Raw genomic sequence first — 16,147 nt, forward strand, 5'->3', positions numbered from 1 at the left:
CTATGTAACTTTTTGGTTGGGGATCCTACCTCTACGTTTCATTTATTCAATTAAACTGTTTTACTGCTTAAAAAACATAGAAAAACAGGCATTTTGACTTTGAGCAGGGTTGCCTTTCCACAGATCTGGCCATAACTTGGTCTGGTTTGGTCTCCATAAAGATATAAAGGTTTAATGCCACAATGTGAAACATTCCAGAGAAAACTGTACCATCACCATGGAGAAAAGCTTTTGCTGGACCCTCCAAATGAAAAGTTACATAATGTACCTTTAACAATAATTATTTATTTTTGCTTATAAAATAAATGTTTCTGATGCTTCACTCATCAGATTTGTCCAGAAACTTTAATAAATATATACTGTGCCCTGCAGTGTGAGACCCCTTGTACAGAGTGCGGTGATCAGAAAGTGCGTGTCTCCTGGTCGTCTACTGACGATGCTTCGTCTGTGCTGGGAACCTTCAGTGAGGAACCTTCAATTTCAGCCTCTGATCCAAACACCTCCAGACTCTCCTGGAAGTCTGAGGCGGACACAGGTAACATTAATCCCAACTCAGAAGTATCATCTTCATCTTCTATCAAACTAAATCAAATCTTCCTGATTATTTATAACTATGTTATGATGATTTATAACTTCTATGATTGGTGACTTGCATTATTGAAGGACTTGGAGAAATGGAAGGAGGAGAGGAGGATGAGAGAAAAGATTCACTGCCTGAAAACATTTTAACGTCAGCCATTTTGAGAGCTACTCGCCGCCGCTCTCTGTCACCATTGCGAAGACACAGCTGGGAGCCGGGGAGGAACGACTCTGCCTCAGATATGAACATGGAACAGAGCAGGTCCGCCTTACTCAGCCCTAATTTGTTTAAGGTGTTATTATATATTTCACTCACAATACCCTCCGTTTCTTGTAGTCCTCTTGTAAGCCTCACAGAAGAATCCAAACCTTCTAAAACGCCTAGTCACAGGAGAAGGTAAACAAATACTCATTATATTTAGATTCTTGTAAACATATTACAACGTGTTATAATCAAGAATAACTTATAAAGTTAGTTAACCACTTTCCTCTTTTTTCAGTATGAGCTGGTGCCCAGCTAATCTAGCTCCTCCTGACCCAGACCCAATTGACAGCCGAAGGTAATTAAACAGGGTAGCAACTTTTTCCACCAGACAATGAGTTGTGCAATAGATGACCCTTTCTTTTTCTTTTTCAGCTATAGTCTGGAGGGCTTGGTGGAGGGGGAGCAGAGTCCTCTCCCATGTGAGCAGGGGGATCTAGAGACGCAGCAAGAACAAGTCCGTTTCTCTGAGGAGGGACAGCAGGTACTTTTGATACTGTGCTTTTTCAGTCCATATGGGATCTGTACAATTTTAAGAGCAAACCAATACATACATAAAGTAGGTTTTCATGTCTTCCTCCTTAGAGTTAAGTTTTTATTCATAGAAAGTACTTTATCCATCACCTGCTTGTCTTCTTGGAGATGTTCTTCCCTGAAATGTTCCATATTCAATGAATTACAATTGTTTTGTTACTAAGAATGCCCTAAAATCCCCCCCAAAATATCATGCGTTCTGACTGTGTATGGGCTCGCCTCTTCAAACATAGTGCATTTTGTAGCCTGGAGTTTACTCTGTGCCTGTTCATCTGGTTGAAATTACAACTACCAAGCAGGAGGACAGGAGGTGTTGTGTTGACAGAATAGCATCTTCAGTTTTCAGTTCAAACTTATTTACTTGTCACCAGGTCCTGTCAATGACTTCCAGCTGTCCTGGAATGTTTCATCACCAAACCCTCACCAAATCTGTCTCCATGGTAGCCATCAGTCACCGAGACATTGATGGTGAGTGTCTCCAGTTCCTGTTTTTTATCTTTTCCATCTTCCACAAGTATTTTTTTAATGGTGAAAGTGAAAATGGTTTTGCTCTTATGTATTCACTTAATCCATTTTAGCTTGTGGATGTCTACGATCTAAACGCCGCATCAGCTTCTCCATCAGTATTTCCCCACTACTTTCCAAAAACAGACGTTTCTTTTCTTTGGGCTCTTCCTCCAGTGATGAGGATGAGGTGGGAGGGAGTAAGTACGCTGTCTGAACAAGTCTGCGTGCTAAATAATGTGGGCAAAGCTAACCACAAGCTAATTTTTGTGGTCAAAGTGATAACCCCCTCCCTCCAGTGTTCCTAATCCTCTCTAAAATCCCTGCATAATAATTCTATATTTTTGTTATAAAACACTGTATCATGGTCTACTGTTAAGTTTTAATCCAGGGCACATATTGTTAAAATTAGTATTTGTGTAAATAACAATTACTATATCTGTCACATCATGAACGTATGGAAGGCAAGTCGCTTAAAATCAAGACTCACATGAAGAAATTAGCCCAAACTGAAATTCATCCTATAAATTGCCACTAGAGGTCACTGATCATCCACTTAGTCAAGTAAAAATGTTTTCTTCTGTGGTTGTTTTTAAATGTGCAATAAAAAGAGTTGAACAAGCAGCAGTGCATTCACTTAACCTTTCCTGTTGTGTCCATAACTGTCCCACTCCTTTTATTTCATTTAGATTAGATTGTTTTTGCACTCATGCAATTTCCAATTTAATTTGGTATTCCTATATTTTTTTAGGTACAAGCTCTTTCATCAGCTCTGTGGAATGCAGGTAACTGTGCATTTATTGTTCAAATGACACGAAATGAAAGTTTTTGTAAATTTCACATTTCTGGTTCATCTTTGTGTCTTGCAGTATTTCAGAAGAGGAGCCAGGGCCACTGAGAAGCACCACGGAGGGGAAAGGAGGGCCCCGAATCAGCCGAACGTTCAGTTACCTCCGAAATAAAATGACCAAAAAGGGCAAGGTAGTAAAATAATGCATTATACAGAAAAGTATTATTGTAATGACTGGTAACTCTTATTGACATAACATTTGTGAATTTCTCTTTGTACATAATTCATATAGTAGTCAATGGGTGGTGGAACATAATGAAGTACAAATTTTAGGTATCTGTACATTTTAAAGTAGGCACTTTTTACTTTCACTTCAATACATTTGAGAGCAGGTATCCGTACTTTCTACTGCAGTATAGTTTTAAACTGGACCGAAAAGTAAAAGTATTTTGCTGAGGATGAGGGGTTTATTTTTAACATATTCATAGTTAGACACTGCTACACTGCTATAAAAATAAATAATAATAATAAATACAATTCTGTGTTTTCTACAAAATTCTATACATATCTTTATTAAAATCACTACATTTTAAGCTTTTTTAGATCTCAGAATATGCTTAAAATACTTTTACTTTTTTAAGTACATTTTTAAATAGGTACTTTTTTCATGTGATACTTTTACTTGAGTGTTTTTCAGTTTCAGTATCTGCAGTTTTACTTAAGAAACAAAATTGAGAACTTCTTCCAATACTGCATGTGTCTAAAACAAATTTACCAGGAGGTCATATGAGGAAAAAGGAGCATTTATCCCAAGGTTGCTGGTTCTACAAATTAAATGTTTAAGTTGAGCACGCTTTAAAAATGAAAGTATTCAGATTTGAGTTGACATCTTAAATGGTCCTGCCCCACACATAGAAATAATGAAGTGAAAGGGGAAGCCACTATGTACACACAGATGGTGTTGCACCTACTTCCTGGTTTTGAGTCAGTCAGACGAGGCAGAAGACTGATACACACTGAGCCTACTACAATGGGCAACACTGACAAGATATAAGGCGAGAAAGTACTAGACAAGCTCAAAACAACAAGCTGCAAAAGATGTCTGAAAGATTGGGCAAGAGAATCTGCCACTCTGTCAAATGGACATCAGACATTGATGAGGTAAGAGGTAGGGGCAGTTTGTGCTCAGCTGTGGATAAACAACTCTTTAGTAATTACTCTGTTGACAGCAACCTCATTTGAAAATTATTTAAACAAATGAATAGACTTATAAGAAAAAATCCATCATTGATCAGCTATCCATTCATATCAAATTAGTGATGTTCATGTTTTTATTGTTTTGTTTTAGGAGAAAGAAAAGGACAGAAAAGGAGAGAAGGAACGAGAGCCTAAAGAAAAAGACAAGAAGTGGTCCCAGAGTCATGTGTTTGGCCCTGTGTGCCCGCCCGTGTCCAGCTGCTGTCAGCACTGTAACAAACCTCTGCAAACCAAGGAGTGCTTCCAGTGTAGCAGTAAGGAAATCTCTATTTTTCTTTGCTTTTCTCTAGTAATGGCCTTGCTTGGTGTTCCCCAAATACGTTTTATGCAACCATATTTCAAAAGACAAGTTTCATGTCTTAGTGCCTTTTTGGTTATTTTTACATACTTACGTTCTATTTCATCTTAAAGCAGTTTTAGTGAAATTAACTAGTTTACTAAAAGCTTCCATGGTTATTTACATAGAATATTTAAGGTTAAAATAATAATATAGGGAATAGAACTGGTGAATCCAAAATAAATACATTTTGATGTTATATTTTTAGATTTAATGTATGATGTTGTATTTTTAGATTTAATTAATTATCAATATCAAAATTCTGTATTGCTATGTTATTGTATTTAGGAGGTAAGTCTTTTGTAACTTTGACCATAGTTGGAAAATCTGCAGGCTGCAGTTTTGTCAGTACAGGAAGTACAGGGTGAGATCACACATACATGGGTACTGTGACTCTGCATTGACTGTAAAAGACCTTTGTCTTCAGTGGCAATAACTTGTGGTGGTCTCTCTTTTGCTGCAGATTGTGGTGTTCAGGTTCACAAGAGCTGCAAAGACAGTGTGGCTGTTTGTGTAAAGAATAAAAATAAGGTAATTATAGTTAAGTCATGTTAAAGTTTATTGCACTTTTAAATGTCCACAGTTGGATAAAGTTTAACATACAAGCCATAAAAATGTGATTTAGGAATGCACTTTTAGGCACTCAGAAAAATCATTGACAAATCTAAAGGTTACTGACTTATTTGTTCTTCTGCTTTCCAGCTTCAAGTCATGGCCCCAGATGCTGCTCCTCTAGCTGTAACAACTAGGACAAAATGTACTTTTTAATGTTTTTTCATTTGTTCTTATCACTGAACTATACATACATGCAAACATATACATATTGTGTTTGAGTTGACAATTACAGTAAACAACAAACTACCCCTTTCAAATAATCTACTACACTGAAACTTTTTTTGACCCTGTGTTCACAGCTACATCCTCAACTGGGTCCACCGTTTCCTCTGTATCATCATCGTCACGGGAACGCTGGTCTACAGCTACTACACCTGAAGACCAGTTTCCTCTAGTTCAGCCCAAACGCACGCCTAGCATTTTCTCTACACATGGCAACCTGTCCAAGAGCATCTCCACCAGCAACATCGCAGGGTGACTGAATTAAATCATTATAGATTCTTCAGAGATTTCTTTAGACATAAGATTTTTGTTTAGTCTGAGTTGTTGGTTAAAACTGCATTTTGATCTGCAGGTTAGATGACGTGACACTGAAAGGGTTAAAGTTCAGGTCCCAGTCCACAGACTCGCTGAATCAAAACAGTGCAGTCAACGCTTCCACAGAGTCCCTCACTGATGAAGGTAACGTCACAGACATGAGACAGTTGTTGGCCATGAGACATGAGACACATTTACATTTATCACATGTACAATTACTGGCCTCCCATAAAGATGTTCCTGAATCTGTTGTATTTTGTACAGGCACTGAAATGATGGACAATCAGCTGATGGGGGAGTTTGAGAGTGACATCAAGGAGCTGGAGGCAGATTCATGGAGCAGCACAGTGGACAAGAAATTCTTAAAGACACTAAAGAAAGATGAAATCAAGAGACAAGATGTCATCTATGGTAATATGCCTAAATATAATTAAAATAATGCTTTAAAAATATTGTAACATGAAATGTAACAAGATGATATCTGTGTGTAGAGTTGTACCAGACAGAGTTCCACCACGTGAGGACCCTCCGGATCATGTCTGAGGTCTACTATAAAGGCATCCAGAAAGAGCTGCAGCTGGACCTGCACACTCTGGAAAAGGTTAGCACTGTCATGGTATTTGTATTAAAGGGTAGATTGTTAATTGCTAACATCAAAATGTGATCAGAAATAAAATGAAACAGATAGTCACTGCTGTAATGATTTCCAGATCTTCCCTGTGTTGGATGATCTGGTGGAGACCCACACAGAGTTTCTGCACCAGCTCCTGGAGCAGAGAAGAAGCTCGTCAGGGGGGGCACCCCACAGCAGCCTGCTTGTCTGTGGCATTGGGGACACACTAGTCAAACAGGTCTGCACCAACACAGAATAAGAACAGCGTTGAACATTCGTATGCTTGTACTTTTAAATCCACTGATTTTGACAAACTGAGCCAAGTTGTCTGTGTGTGCAGTTTTCAGGCACCAGTGCTGAACGTATGAAGAAAGTTTATGGGACGTTCTGCAGTCGCCACAATGAAGCTGTGAACCACTATAAAGATCTGCTGGCCAAAGACAAGCGCTTCCAGAATTTCATCAAGGTCCATATCCTCCTCACTCATTTTGTTATTTTTGCTACCATATTACTGACAACTCTAGTTTCACTGTTTTGGTTTCTCCTTGTGGTTTTACAGAAAGTGATGAGTAGCACTATTGTACGGAGGCTCAGTATTCCTGAGTGTATCCTGCTGGTCACACAAAGGATTACAAAGTACCCAGTTCTCATTCAGCGGATACTGCAGCACACCAAAGGTGGGGATAGTTGTAATGGCATGTTTTTAACTCACCATAATTTATTATTAGTATTAGAATATTTTTTATTTTGGCACTCATTGATTTTTGTGGTTCAGAGGTTGATTCGGAGCACGCTTGTGTGTCAGAGGCTCTGCAGCTCGTAAAGGAAATCCTTACAGCAGTCGACAGCAAAGTGAATGAGCTGGAGAAGAAACGCAGGTTGAAAGAGGTCTACAGGTAAGTTACATGTGTGACTGAAAGTGAAGATTATAATGAGTATATTATAATACTGAGAACTCGCATTTCCTCATAGTCGCACTGACAGTAAGTCTATAATGAGACTGAAGAGTGGTCAGATGTTTGCCAAAGAGGACCTGCTCAGAGGACGAAGGCTGATCCATGATGGAGCTTTACAGCTGAAAAACTCTGCTGGACGCCTCAAAGGTTCAGGGCTTATTCCAGTTTAATCTTCCACTTAGAAATATGTACTTTTTTGTCTAAAATGTGCTTTGGTGTTTGCTGTTCCAGAGGTCCACTCTTTGCTCTTGTCAGACGTGTTGGTGTTTCTTCAAGAAAAGGACCAGAAATATGTGTTTGCCTCATTGGTAAGCTGGGCTTTAACTCTCCTGGGACACCATGTACTTGTCAAGACCAGAAAAAAAGACTTGTTTTCTTTTCCTAGGACCAGCGCTCAACAGTCATCTCACTTCAGAATCTAATTGTCCGAGAAGTGGCAAATGAAGAGCGAGGTAAGGAAGTACTTCTCTTTATTATCTTATCTCTCATGAACAATCGCTTTTATTCTAACTGACTTATGTGTGTGGTATGTAGGTCTGTTCCTGATCACGGCTGGGACTGACAAACCAGAGATGGTGGAGGTGTTGGCGAGTAGCAAAGAGGAAAGAAACACTTGGAGGGCCATTATTCAAGATGCAATGAACTGCATGTAAGAGCTCTCATTCCCAAAACTTGTCTTTATGTTTATATATATATGTTTATATATATATATATATATATATATATATATATATATATATATATATATATATATATATACTTTGATTATATTGATATATTATTGATATATGGGGGGGGGGGTTTGGCATGTAGGCTGAATTTCTTATCAAAACTGACCTCTAATCTACACACAAATCAAGTGTTTTGGGAAGTAAATCCAAAGTCACTTGAAAATACTAACTGAGGTTATGTTTTTAAAGGGAGAAGGATGAGGATGAGGGCATTCCTAGTGAGACTGAAGAGGACAGAAGACAACAGGAGAGCCGGATAAAGGAGATTCGAGGTAATCTACGACTAAATATTTTGTTTGTTTGTTTGTTTTTGTTTGTATTGATACTTTGCATTGACATCACGCTGAGAGTGCATAGACCGTATGTATGAGTGGACATAGCTAACGCTCTAGCCGCCGTGTGTCAAATAGGAAGTGCGCCAGGAGGCTCTTCTGGCTCCTTCTGACTCTGGCTCCAATTGACTTACATTGGGATCTTGTCGCCCCTCTCTCTGTAACTGCTGCTGTGAGCCTCATCATTTTGATTTGAAAATGGTCGTATTAACCCACTCTTTTTTTTTTTTTTTTTTTTTTTTTTGGTCAATTAAAAAAAATCCTATTCACAACATAGAGCCTGGCTCTATTTGCTCCTGTAACCTTTAGCATCACGAGCCTCACAGAGTGTCACACTCGCTTAGTCCACTTCTTTTATACAGTCTATGCGGGGGTGTTGTACATGTAGTTACCATGGAGACACAGTGCACACATTAGTAAACACACTGAACAAGTTTTAAGATGGTCTGATCTGAAGACTCAAGAAAAAATATAAAATGGGTTTAAACAACATATTTTCAGTGATCATTACTGGTTTTCACGGTCCTGTTTTGGTGTTTGATTATCAACAAAAAGTTGAGAGTGAACTGAAAAACTTTCAGCTAATGCTATCTAGCTTGTGACATTAATTTTGTCTATGGGAGACCTGTTTAACAGCATAAATCATTTTACCAGTTGTAGTTCCATCTAAATCAGTTCTTTCTGGTCAGATTGTGTTAAAATAAAGATCAGATTAAGTCAAATTTGAGTCACGGAGTTTCAGATTGGGTTGTATCTTCTATTAGTATCACACCACCAGGAGATGTTGTTGACATCAGCTGCAAAGTAACAAACGTATAGATGCATATGGAAAACATTACTTAAGTGAGCAACAACTGACTAATTTCCCATTGTTTGATTTCAGAGTCACTCCAAAGTAAAGACGAGCAGATTGTCTCATTATTGGCGGAGAAAGTGCGCATTTTCAGAGAGCTGAGTGACTGCAGTGCTGCCCTGTATGATGCTATTCCAGCAGTCCGGGAACGCATGCTGTTTAGGGCCACACCTGATGATGTCACTAAGGGAGAACCAATCATACACGAGGCTTTGAAAGAAGGTGAGTGAGCCCGTTGACCGAAGCAGTGGTACAGTCCAAAAACGTGTGTGTGACTGGTGTGCGTTTCCTCTGCAGTGGAGTCTCTTCACTCTTTAGTCAACACTGGATTAGGAGGAGCTGCTTGCAATGTCTCCATTAGCCCAACAGGGGGCAGTGTGGGACCAGTCTGTCTGCCCAGGAGAGCGGAGACGTTTGGAGGGTTTGACAGCCACCAGATGAACATCAGCAAGAGTAGGTCCCCCACCAAGCTCAAGGTTACACTGTGTGCTCATTACGGACAGGCACTGCTTTTTATTTTAACTCTTATCAGCTACTGCCTAAAATGGTGTTTTTTCTTTCAGATGTGACGTAACTCAAATGTTAATCAAATTTAAGATCAATTAGTACCATAGCAAAATCGTTCCCCTAAATTGCAGCTACTGAACACACAATTGTAGATGTGACATAGTATGAAACAATAATGAAATTCTGAAAAACTGATGACATAACATACATATTAATTATCACATATTTATAGACACACATTTGCACATTTGCTGCAGCAGCCTTGAAACAAAATAGTTAAAAATGAAAAGAACTTGTGTATATTCAAATGTGGTACTACTAAAGGAGTATATTAAGGAGTGTATTATAGAAATGTTGAACAATAGCATTTGTTCTTATCTGTGCCCTGTGCCATCAGATGGAGAGAAGGAAGAAGCGGATGAATCAGTGGACCTTCGAAGGACTGAGTCAGACGGTGTGCTCAAAAAGGTCAGTGTGTGTGTGTGTGTTTATACTGTATTCACCTCAGCAATGCATTATTTATGAATGCATTTTGTTCCCAGACCTCTCCTGAATTGTTCTCTTTTCTTAGGGAGCCACAGCCAGTCTACAGTTGTTACTCAAGCGAAACAATGAAGTAAGTATGTGCTTTATATGAAATGTAAATGTGGATTACAATTCTACTGAAGTCTGTTACGTAATGACATTAGCTGCTTTGCTTTATAATTATGTATCTTCTTTGAGATTTCCAGACTTGCATTTTATTTTAGTAGAAAAATAAATAAATTTTAAATATGAAAAAATGTAAACTAATGTACTCCCCTCTGCCCCCAGCAGGTGCAGAGCAGTGTGACTCGCCTTCACGACCTACTGCTTTCACTGCAGGTAAAAATTGCAGCTAACACACCCCGAAACCATTGAGGTATAATAAAATTAGAGCAGTCATCACCATGGTAACCTGTAGTAACAGACATTCGCTTCCTGCAGCCATTCTGCCACTCTAACTAACTACTGAAGAGCTTTTTATTGCAAATTTCTATAATTCACTGACTGATTTTTGTGTTTATGCTTTGTCTAATGTCAGTATAAATACAATAATTATCCATGGATGTGACCACACCATGAATTGACTTGCAAACATACTAATTAAGGTGAATATAAATTTTCATAATTGGGTGAAAACAGGTCCTTCTCTCTCCTTCTAAAGGCGGTGGTGGTGCAGCAGGACTCATTCATAGAAGACCAGCGTCAGGCCCTAAACGAGCGCCTCACAACCAACTCTTCCAGACACTCCTCTTCTTCTTCCCTGTCCTCTGCATCTTCATCTCGACCGTCCTCTCTCATCGAACAAGAGAAACACAGAAGTCTGGAGAGGCAACGGCAGGAAGCAGCCAGTTTACAGGTCACTACACTTAGCACTAAGCAAGGCCAACTGAAAATGTACACAAACTGCAGTCAGATAGCAATAATTAGCAAAGCATGAAAGGATTGTCACTATCATATAATTTGAGAGACTCAGTTTTCAGTAATTATTATGTAGAATTGTTGTTGTTTTTTTGTAGCTGTAAGAGCAGCACATAACATTATTAGACAACATTTGTACATACATATATGCATACATGTTTTTTTTTTGTGTGTGTGTGTTTTTTTATTCTGAAAGTTGCACTGCATAACATTTCTAGTGTAATATTATTGCTTTGTCTAGAATGTTCCACAGTATAGATTAAACCAATCCATCACAAGAGACAAACAGGTTACAGCACTACGCTACATTACAATTCAGATCTGTAAAGGGTCGCTTCTATTCACAGAAGGAATTATTGTAATTTAAAAAAAAACATAGAAACACCCATAATGAATAAAAGCTAGATGGAAATATTTAATATTCTGTGAAACATTTCAGGGAAAGCAATAGACATTTCCATAGAGACAAACAGGTAGTGGATCCCTTACCAGAAAAGTTACACAGTGCACTTTTAAAGCCTCTCTGAGAAACTTTTTAGACACAATTAGACTACTTTTTTTTCCCCTAATAGCAGTTTGAGCTTGTATTATAATAGCTCTTTACCGGTGTGCTCTAGAAACAGCAGGCTGCGCACCTTGAGGAGAAGCGAAGGCGAGAGAGGGAATGGGACGTGAAAGAGCGCATGCTGTGTGAGCGAGAGGAGCAGCTGAAGGAGGAAGAGGAGCGCATGGAGAAGAGACAACAGGAGCTGCAGGAGGAGAGGGAGCTGCTGCAGAGGAATAAGGAGCAGTACCAGAGGGACCTGGAGCGTCTGAAAGATGCCCAGGTCAGACTGGAGCGAGACAAAGAGGCCCTGCACCGGGACACAGAGAGACTGGAGGCACAGTGCAGGGAGCAGGTAAGTACAGTTTAATATAAAGGTGTTCACTTAAACTCCGTTTTACAGGTTTAGTTTAGCTTGGTTATCTTCAGCTCTTAAGAATCCTTGAGAATATTTTAATTGGGTTGCTTGTGTGACAATGTTTTATTCATTTCTAAATCAGTCCTAAAAGCTCATGTCCCTGTTGTTTGTAGGCGGATCAGCTGCAGAGGTACAGTCGCACCTCTTCCATTACATCTGAAGATTCTGTTCGTTTCCCAAGCACAACTTCTCTGGACCTGGACTGCAAAGAGGCAGAACAAACAAAAGAGGTAAACTACAGTATCAGGATTCTCCCAATCACAAAGAAAGCACTGAATAAAATATGTGTTATCCACATTTAGGCTGGTAAATGTGTAACACTGATGTACTAGATCTTAACTTACAATGAAATGTTTTTAAAGGTGGAGCTCTCAACCTCTGCTCCCACTAAAGAGCCCTTCCTTCGTATTGGATCCAAACGAATGGGCAAAAACTTTAACCCCTTTGCCTCATCATCCTCAAAAACACAGGGAGCAGAGAAGGAGCCCAGCAGACTGCTCCAGCTGACCAAACCCAAGAAAGACAAGAAGGACAAGAAGAAAAAGAAAGGAGAGGCTCCACCCACAGGTCTGCATGGGCACAGGATCCTGTGCTTTAAATAAGGGTTCTATATTTAGTTTTAATTAAACTAAAATTATATTAATGTTCATGCTTCAGAGTTTATGCTTGCATAGCTCTTGTTAGTTTTTAATCAATATTTGTATGAAGTCTGCAGCAAAACATTGTTTATGAAATGGATTGTAACAACTTTTTTTATTTTCTGTCTTCCTACAGGGACTGGTGCAGTGTCAAATTTCCAGAAAGATGGCGACAATTTCGCCCGCTAAAGGTGCTAACTGAACTGTGCTGTGGAGTTGTTTTACATTTGGAGACACATGTCTCTTCACTTGCTTTAATACAAGCCAATGGACATCTCCCAGGCCACTTAACATGTGGGAAATCATGTTGAATGCCTTTGGATCAGTGCCTAAGGGAGTTGTAATGGAAGTAGGATTGGTTTTATCTGCTGTGAGGAATGTTGGCAGAAAGACATTACAAAGTGCTTTATTGACTCCTAGAAGCTTTAACATGTGCATTTCTTTGAAGTGTGCTAACCCTATGCGTTTGGTGCTTGGAGACTTCGAGGAGAGAAAAGAAGCAGTCTAACCAGACATGTGTGAGGTGGGGTTTATAAAGTGCCACTAACACCTCTGTGCTGTCCACACTGTGTGCTGGGGTCACCCTCTGTGGTCAGCCAATGCTCCACAGCATTAACTGCACCAGACTCATAAAGACATGTATGTGCCTTACCTATCAAAAAGGACCTTTTAGACAATCACCAAAATCAGTCATTGAAAAGCACTTTAGAGATAATATACACCACTGTGTTTTCAGTTGGGGAAAGGTATGTTTTGAGAGTTGTACTATGTTGATAATGTAGAAAATGTTCATAAGTTACAAAGACAATCACATAATAAAAAGAGCAGGGCTTTTTAATCAAATCTGGATGCTATCTTTGATGAATTGTAGATATGAAACAAAAGGCAACCAATGTTCTGGAAACAGTTTTCTGCAGTATAGCTAGAAATAAGTGGGTTGCCTAACACTGGTTATCCTTGTCACTTGGATTATTCAAGATATCTGACCAAATAATGTGTCTGCCTGAAAATTACAAAATAACTCCTTTAGTTACAACGCATAAGGCAAGCTTTTTAGTTTTTATCCTGTGCTTTTGATCAGTACATTTTAGGGGTTTTGTTTTGCAAACTCACTCAGCAAAGACATGCACTTTACAGCACATAAAGAAGGAGGATGGGGATAGATGGGAATGCAACGACTCACTCAAAGCGCTGTGTATATAGTTCAGCCTAAAACACATGAAAAACTGAGACATGCGTTCTGTAGCAGCATGCGCTTTGATCACATGGGGCTCATCCATCGGCCGTTACTCAGAAGCAGCAGATTGATTTTCTCCTCCTTTCTCCAGAACACAGCTGAGAGGGAGCTGCAGCACTGGGCATGAGAATAATATTTCAGCCCAGGGTCATTTCCAGCCTTTCTGCTGAGAGGAGCACATTTGTTTCACCGAGAAACACACACTATTTGACTAGCCATTCTGGTTAAAGGCAGTGAAAGGCCTCACACGAGCACAAATATTACTGCCAGTAAAACAACTATTTGAATTGAATTAACTTGGAATTGCTATTTTCCAAACACAATCACTGTAGAGCTATACAAGTATAAAGCATGAATGAATCAATCTGAAATGGAAAAAGTTGATTGTCATTTGAGCACCACCAGGTTTCAACTGTAAATGATAAAACTGACTCTAACTAGTTTCATACATCCCTTTCAAGAAATAACTGCTTTCTTTAAAAAGTTTGTGAAAAAATTGGCTTTAAAGGTGCACTGCATAACATTTCAACTTGGGGGTCCACTACCATGGAGATGCTTTTCATGTAATGTTCCACAATATGGTATTAAACTTATATGAGATGAATTTATAAAATAATGGGTAATTTTATTTCACAAAATACAAGCATTGTTACTGTGAGTTTGGTCACGTCTTCACAGATCTCATTTGTTAATTGGCCTCGTAGCGGCTCCTGCTTCTTTCAGTGGAGACTAAAGTTTAGTGTCATACTTTGGAATATTAAAAAAGTTACACAATGCATTTTTAAGAAGCAATCAAGGGTTAATTTGGGGCCTGATTGGCTAATTATTAATTTGCAAAATATTACCTTACTGCACAATTCACACAATCAACGACACAGCAGGAGATTCCAGTTGTTTCAAAAAGTTCAAAAACAAATGTAATATAAAAACATCAATATTATTAATTATTTTGCAACATTTGTTTTCCCTGTAAAAAGTTCACTTTTATTCAATACAATTTTTAAAATCTGATTTTAAAAAAAGATGGCCTTTAAAGCCTTAGCTCTGTGTTGAGGAGTCAGCTTTTCAAAACATTAGGACGTGGGTTTTAGTACGAGGTTGTACAAGATTGATAGTACATTTCACGAGTGTGCCATAAAAGGCTTCCTCTCATTCCTGCAGCTCTCATGTTGTGCTAATTAACTGTTGGCGATGCATTTGAAAAAGCTTTCCACTAATCTTACAACTGATGCACTGTGTATTAAGGCTTTTTGAACACGTTTTTGTACTAAAACAGAAGGTACAAACCTGATTTTTCTTATGTATAAAATTTAAAAAGGGCAAAGCAACAAAAAGGTGTAAATAGATTTTCTGTACAAATATGAACTTCCAAAGTATTGACAGTTTTTTGTTGGATGATTGTTTTAATAAGTAAGAAAGTTTTATTTATCTGTTCCTAGATTCAAATGTACAGTATTGGGCTCCCCTCCATTAAACTATGCAGTTTGACACAAGTTTTGTAATGGTGTTTTCTGTTTGTCAAAACCATTGTATTTGTCATTCATTCCTGACACCTACAACATTTCAAACCCAAGTAGCAGTTTTTCTTGTGTATTTTTGCAGAGAAACAAGTCAGTCTCTTATATCTGCCTCAGCACTACACACATCATTATCACCTCTCACTCTGAAAACTCAAACTGATGAATCCACAACTCCAGAAGTACAATCTAAAATAGCAAAAATAAATCATGGCATTGAGGCCTGACCTATAGATGAGAGAGGGATGTAATACCAACAGTATATATGACTCTGAGGGCAGGGCTGTTTTGGACGAGGGCAGTGGTTACCCAGCCTTTCATGTCAGTCATATATCTTGAAATCATATTTAGACTCCCACTTCGGTAACCACATGACTATAGTGTACAGAGCAGGAAACGGGACACATAACAATAATGCCAGCAGTAGGAGGAGTACACTGTGCCGGGGTAGTACAGTCCAGTATTTACAGTAATGTTAACGTTGCCTATATGTGTGATTCACTAGTCAGCCTTGACCCAGTGGGCTGTCTTGGGATGTACAGTGATATGAGATGAGTCATATCCACTCACAGCTGCACTGTGAGACAGCAGTGCCCGGACCGTACTATTTACATTATTTTATTTTTATGTGTGATTTAACAATTTATCGTTTTGTTATTCTCAGTTTGAAAGAATTACAAAAACATAAGCCCAACAGTGTTTATTCTATAGCTAGTTTATTGTTGAATACTTTTATGTTTTCTTTTGCTCTCCTCTTTTCTCGTCTTTCCTGGCCGTGATTGATCCGAGCTGTGCTGATGATGCTACTTTCAGAGAGCGCTCCATTATCAGCTGAGTTATTGGACTGTTAAACCTTCTTCTGAATTGCAAAACACAACAAAAACACCACCCACACTATAAAATATATCAATAGTCGTAAATATATTTTAGGCATTTGTAGGCA

The 16,147-nt window shown here is 38.7% G+C and overlaps 1 protein-coding gene across 3 annotated transcripts; it reads left to right on the plus strand.

The window, feature by feature from the left end:
* Window positions 1-338: 338 nt before the first annotated feature.
* On the plus strand, window positions 339-15,180 carry LOC110169679 (A-kinase anchor protein 13-like). Of its 3 annotated transcripts, none has more exons than XM_055155108.1 (34): window positions 339-535; window positions 664-841; window positions 917-976; window positions 1,080-1,139; window positions 1,217-1,325; window positions 1,747-1,843; window positions 2,631-2,664; window positions 2,749-2,860; window positions 4,018-4,180; window positions 4,727-4,794; window positions 4,966-5,020; window positions 5,178-5,352; window positions 5,453-5,559; window positions 5,680-5,826; window positions 5,907-6,016; window positions 6,126-6,266; window positions 6,369-6,494; window positions 6,588-6,705; window positions 6,804-6,924; window positions 7,001-7,131; window positions 7,216-7,292; window positions 7,370-7,436; window positions 7,519-7,633; window positions 7,905-7,987; window positions 8,931-9,122; window positions 9,198-9,353; window positions 9,805-9,875; window positions 9,979-10,023; window positions 10,221-10,271; window positions 10,594-10,788; window positions 11,468-11,749; window positions 11,926-12,042; window positions 12,175-12,379; window positions 12,587-15,180. In XM_055155108.1, exons 2-34 carry the CDS (start codon window positions 675-677, stop codon window positions 12,637-12,639), a joined length of 3,810 nt encoding a protein of 1,269 aa, XP_055011083.1. In that variant the 5' UTR covers window positions 339-535; window positions 664-674; the 3' UTR covers window positions 12,640-15,180. The 3 variants fall into 3 exon arrangements, with proteins under 3 accessions (XP_055011083.1, XP_055011082.1, XP_020790917.1); XM_055155107.1 differs by having other exon boundaries at window positions 347-535; window positions 10,224-10,271; XM_020935258.2 differs by lacking the exons at window positions 339-535; window positions 664-841; window positions 917-976; ... (3 more) ...; window positions 2,631-2,664; window positions 2,749-2,860 and adding an exon at window positions 3,644-3,830.
* The last annotated feature ends 967 nt before the right edge of the window (window positions 15,181-16,147 follow it).

The sequence above is a fragment of the Boleophthalmus pectinirostris genome, unplaced genomic scaffold (genome assembly GCF_026225935.1).
Source record: "Boleophthalmus pectinirostris isolate CB_2022bp ecotype Guang Dong unplaced genomic scaffold, ASM2622593v1 HiC_scaffold_2, whole genome shotgun sequence".
In the NCBI taxonomy this organism is placed as follows: Eukaryota; Metazoa; Chordata; class Actinopteri; order Gobiiformes; family Gobiidae; genus Boleophthalmus; species Boleophthalmus pectinirostris.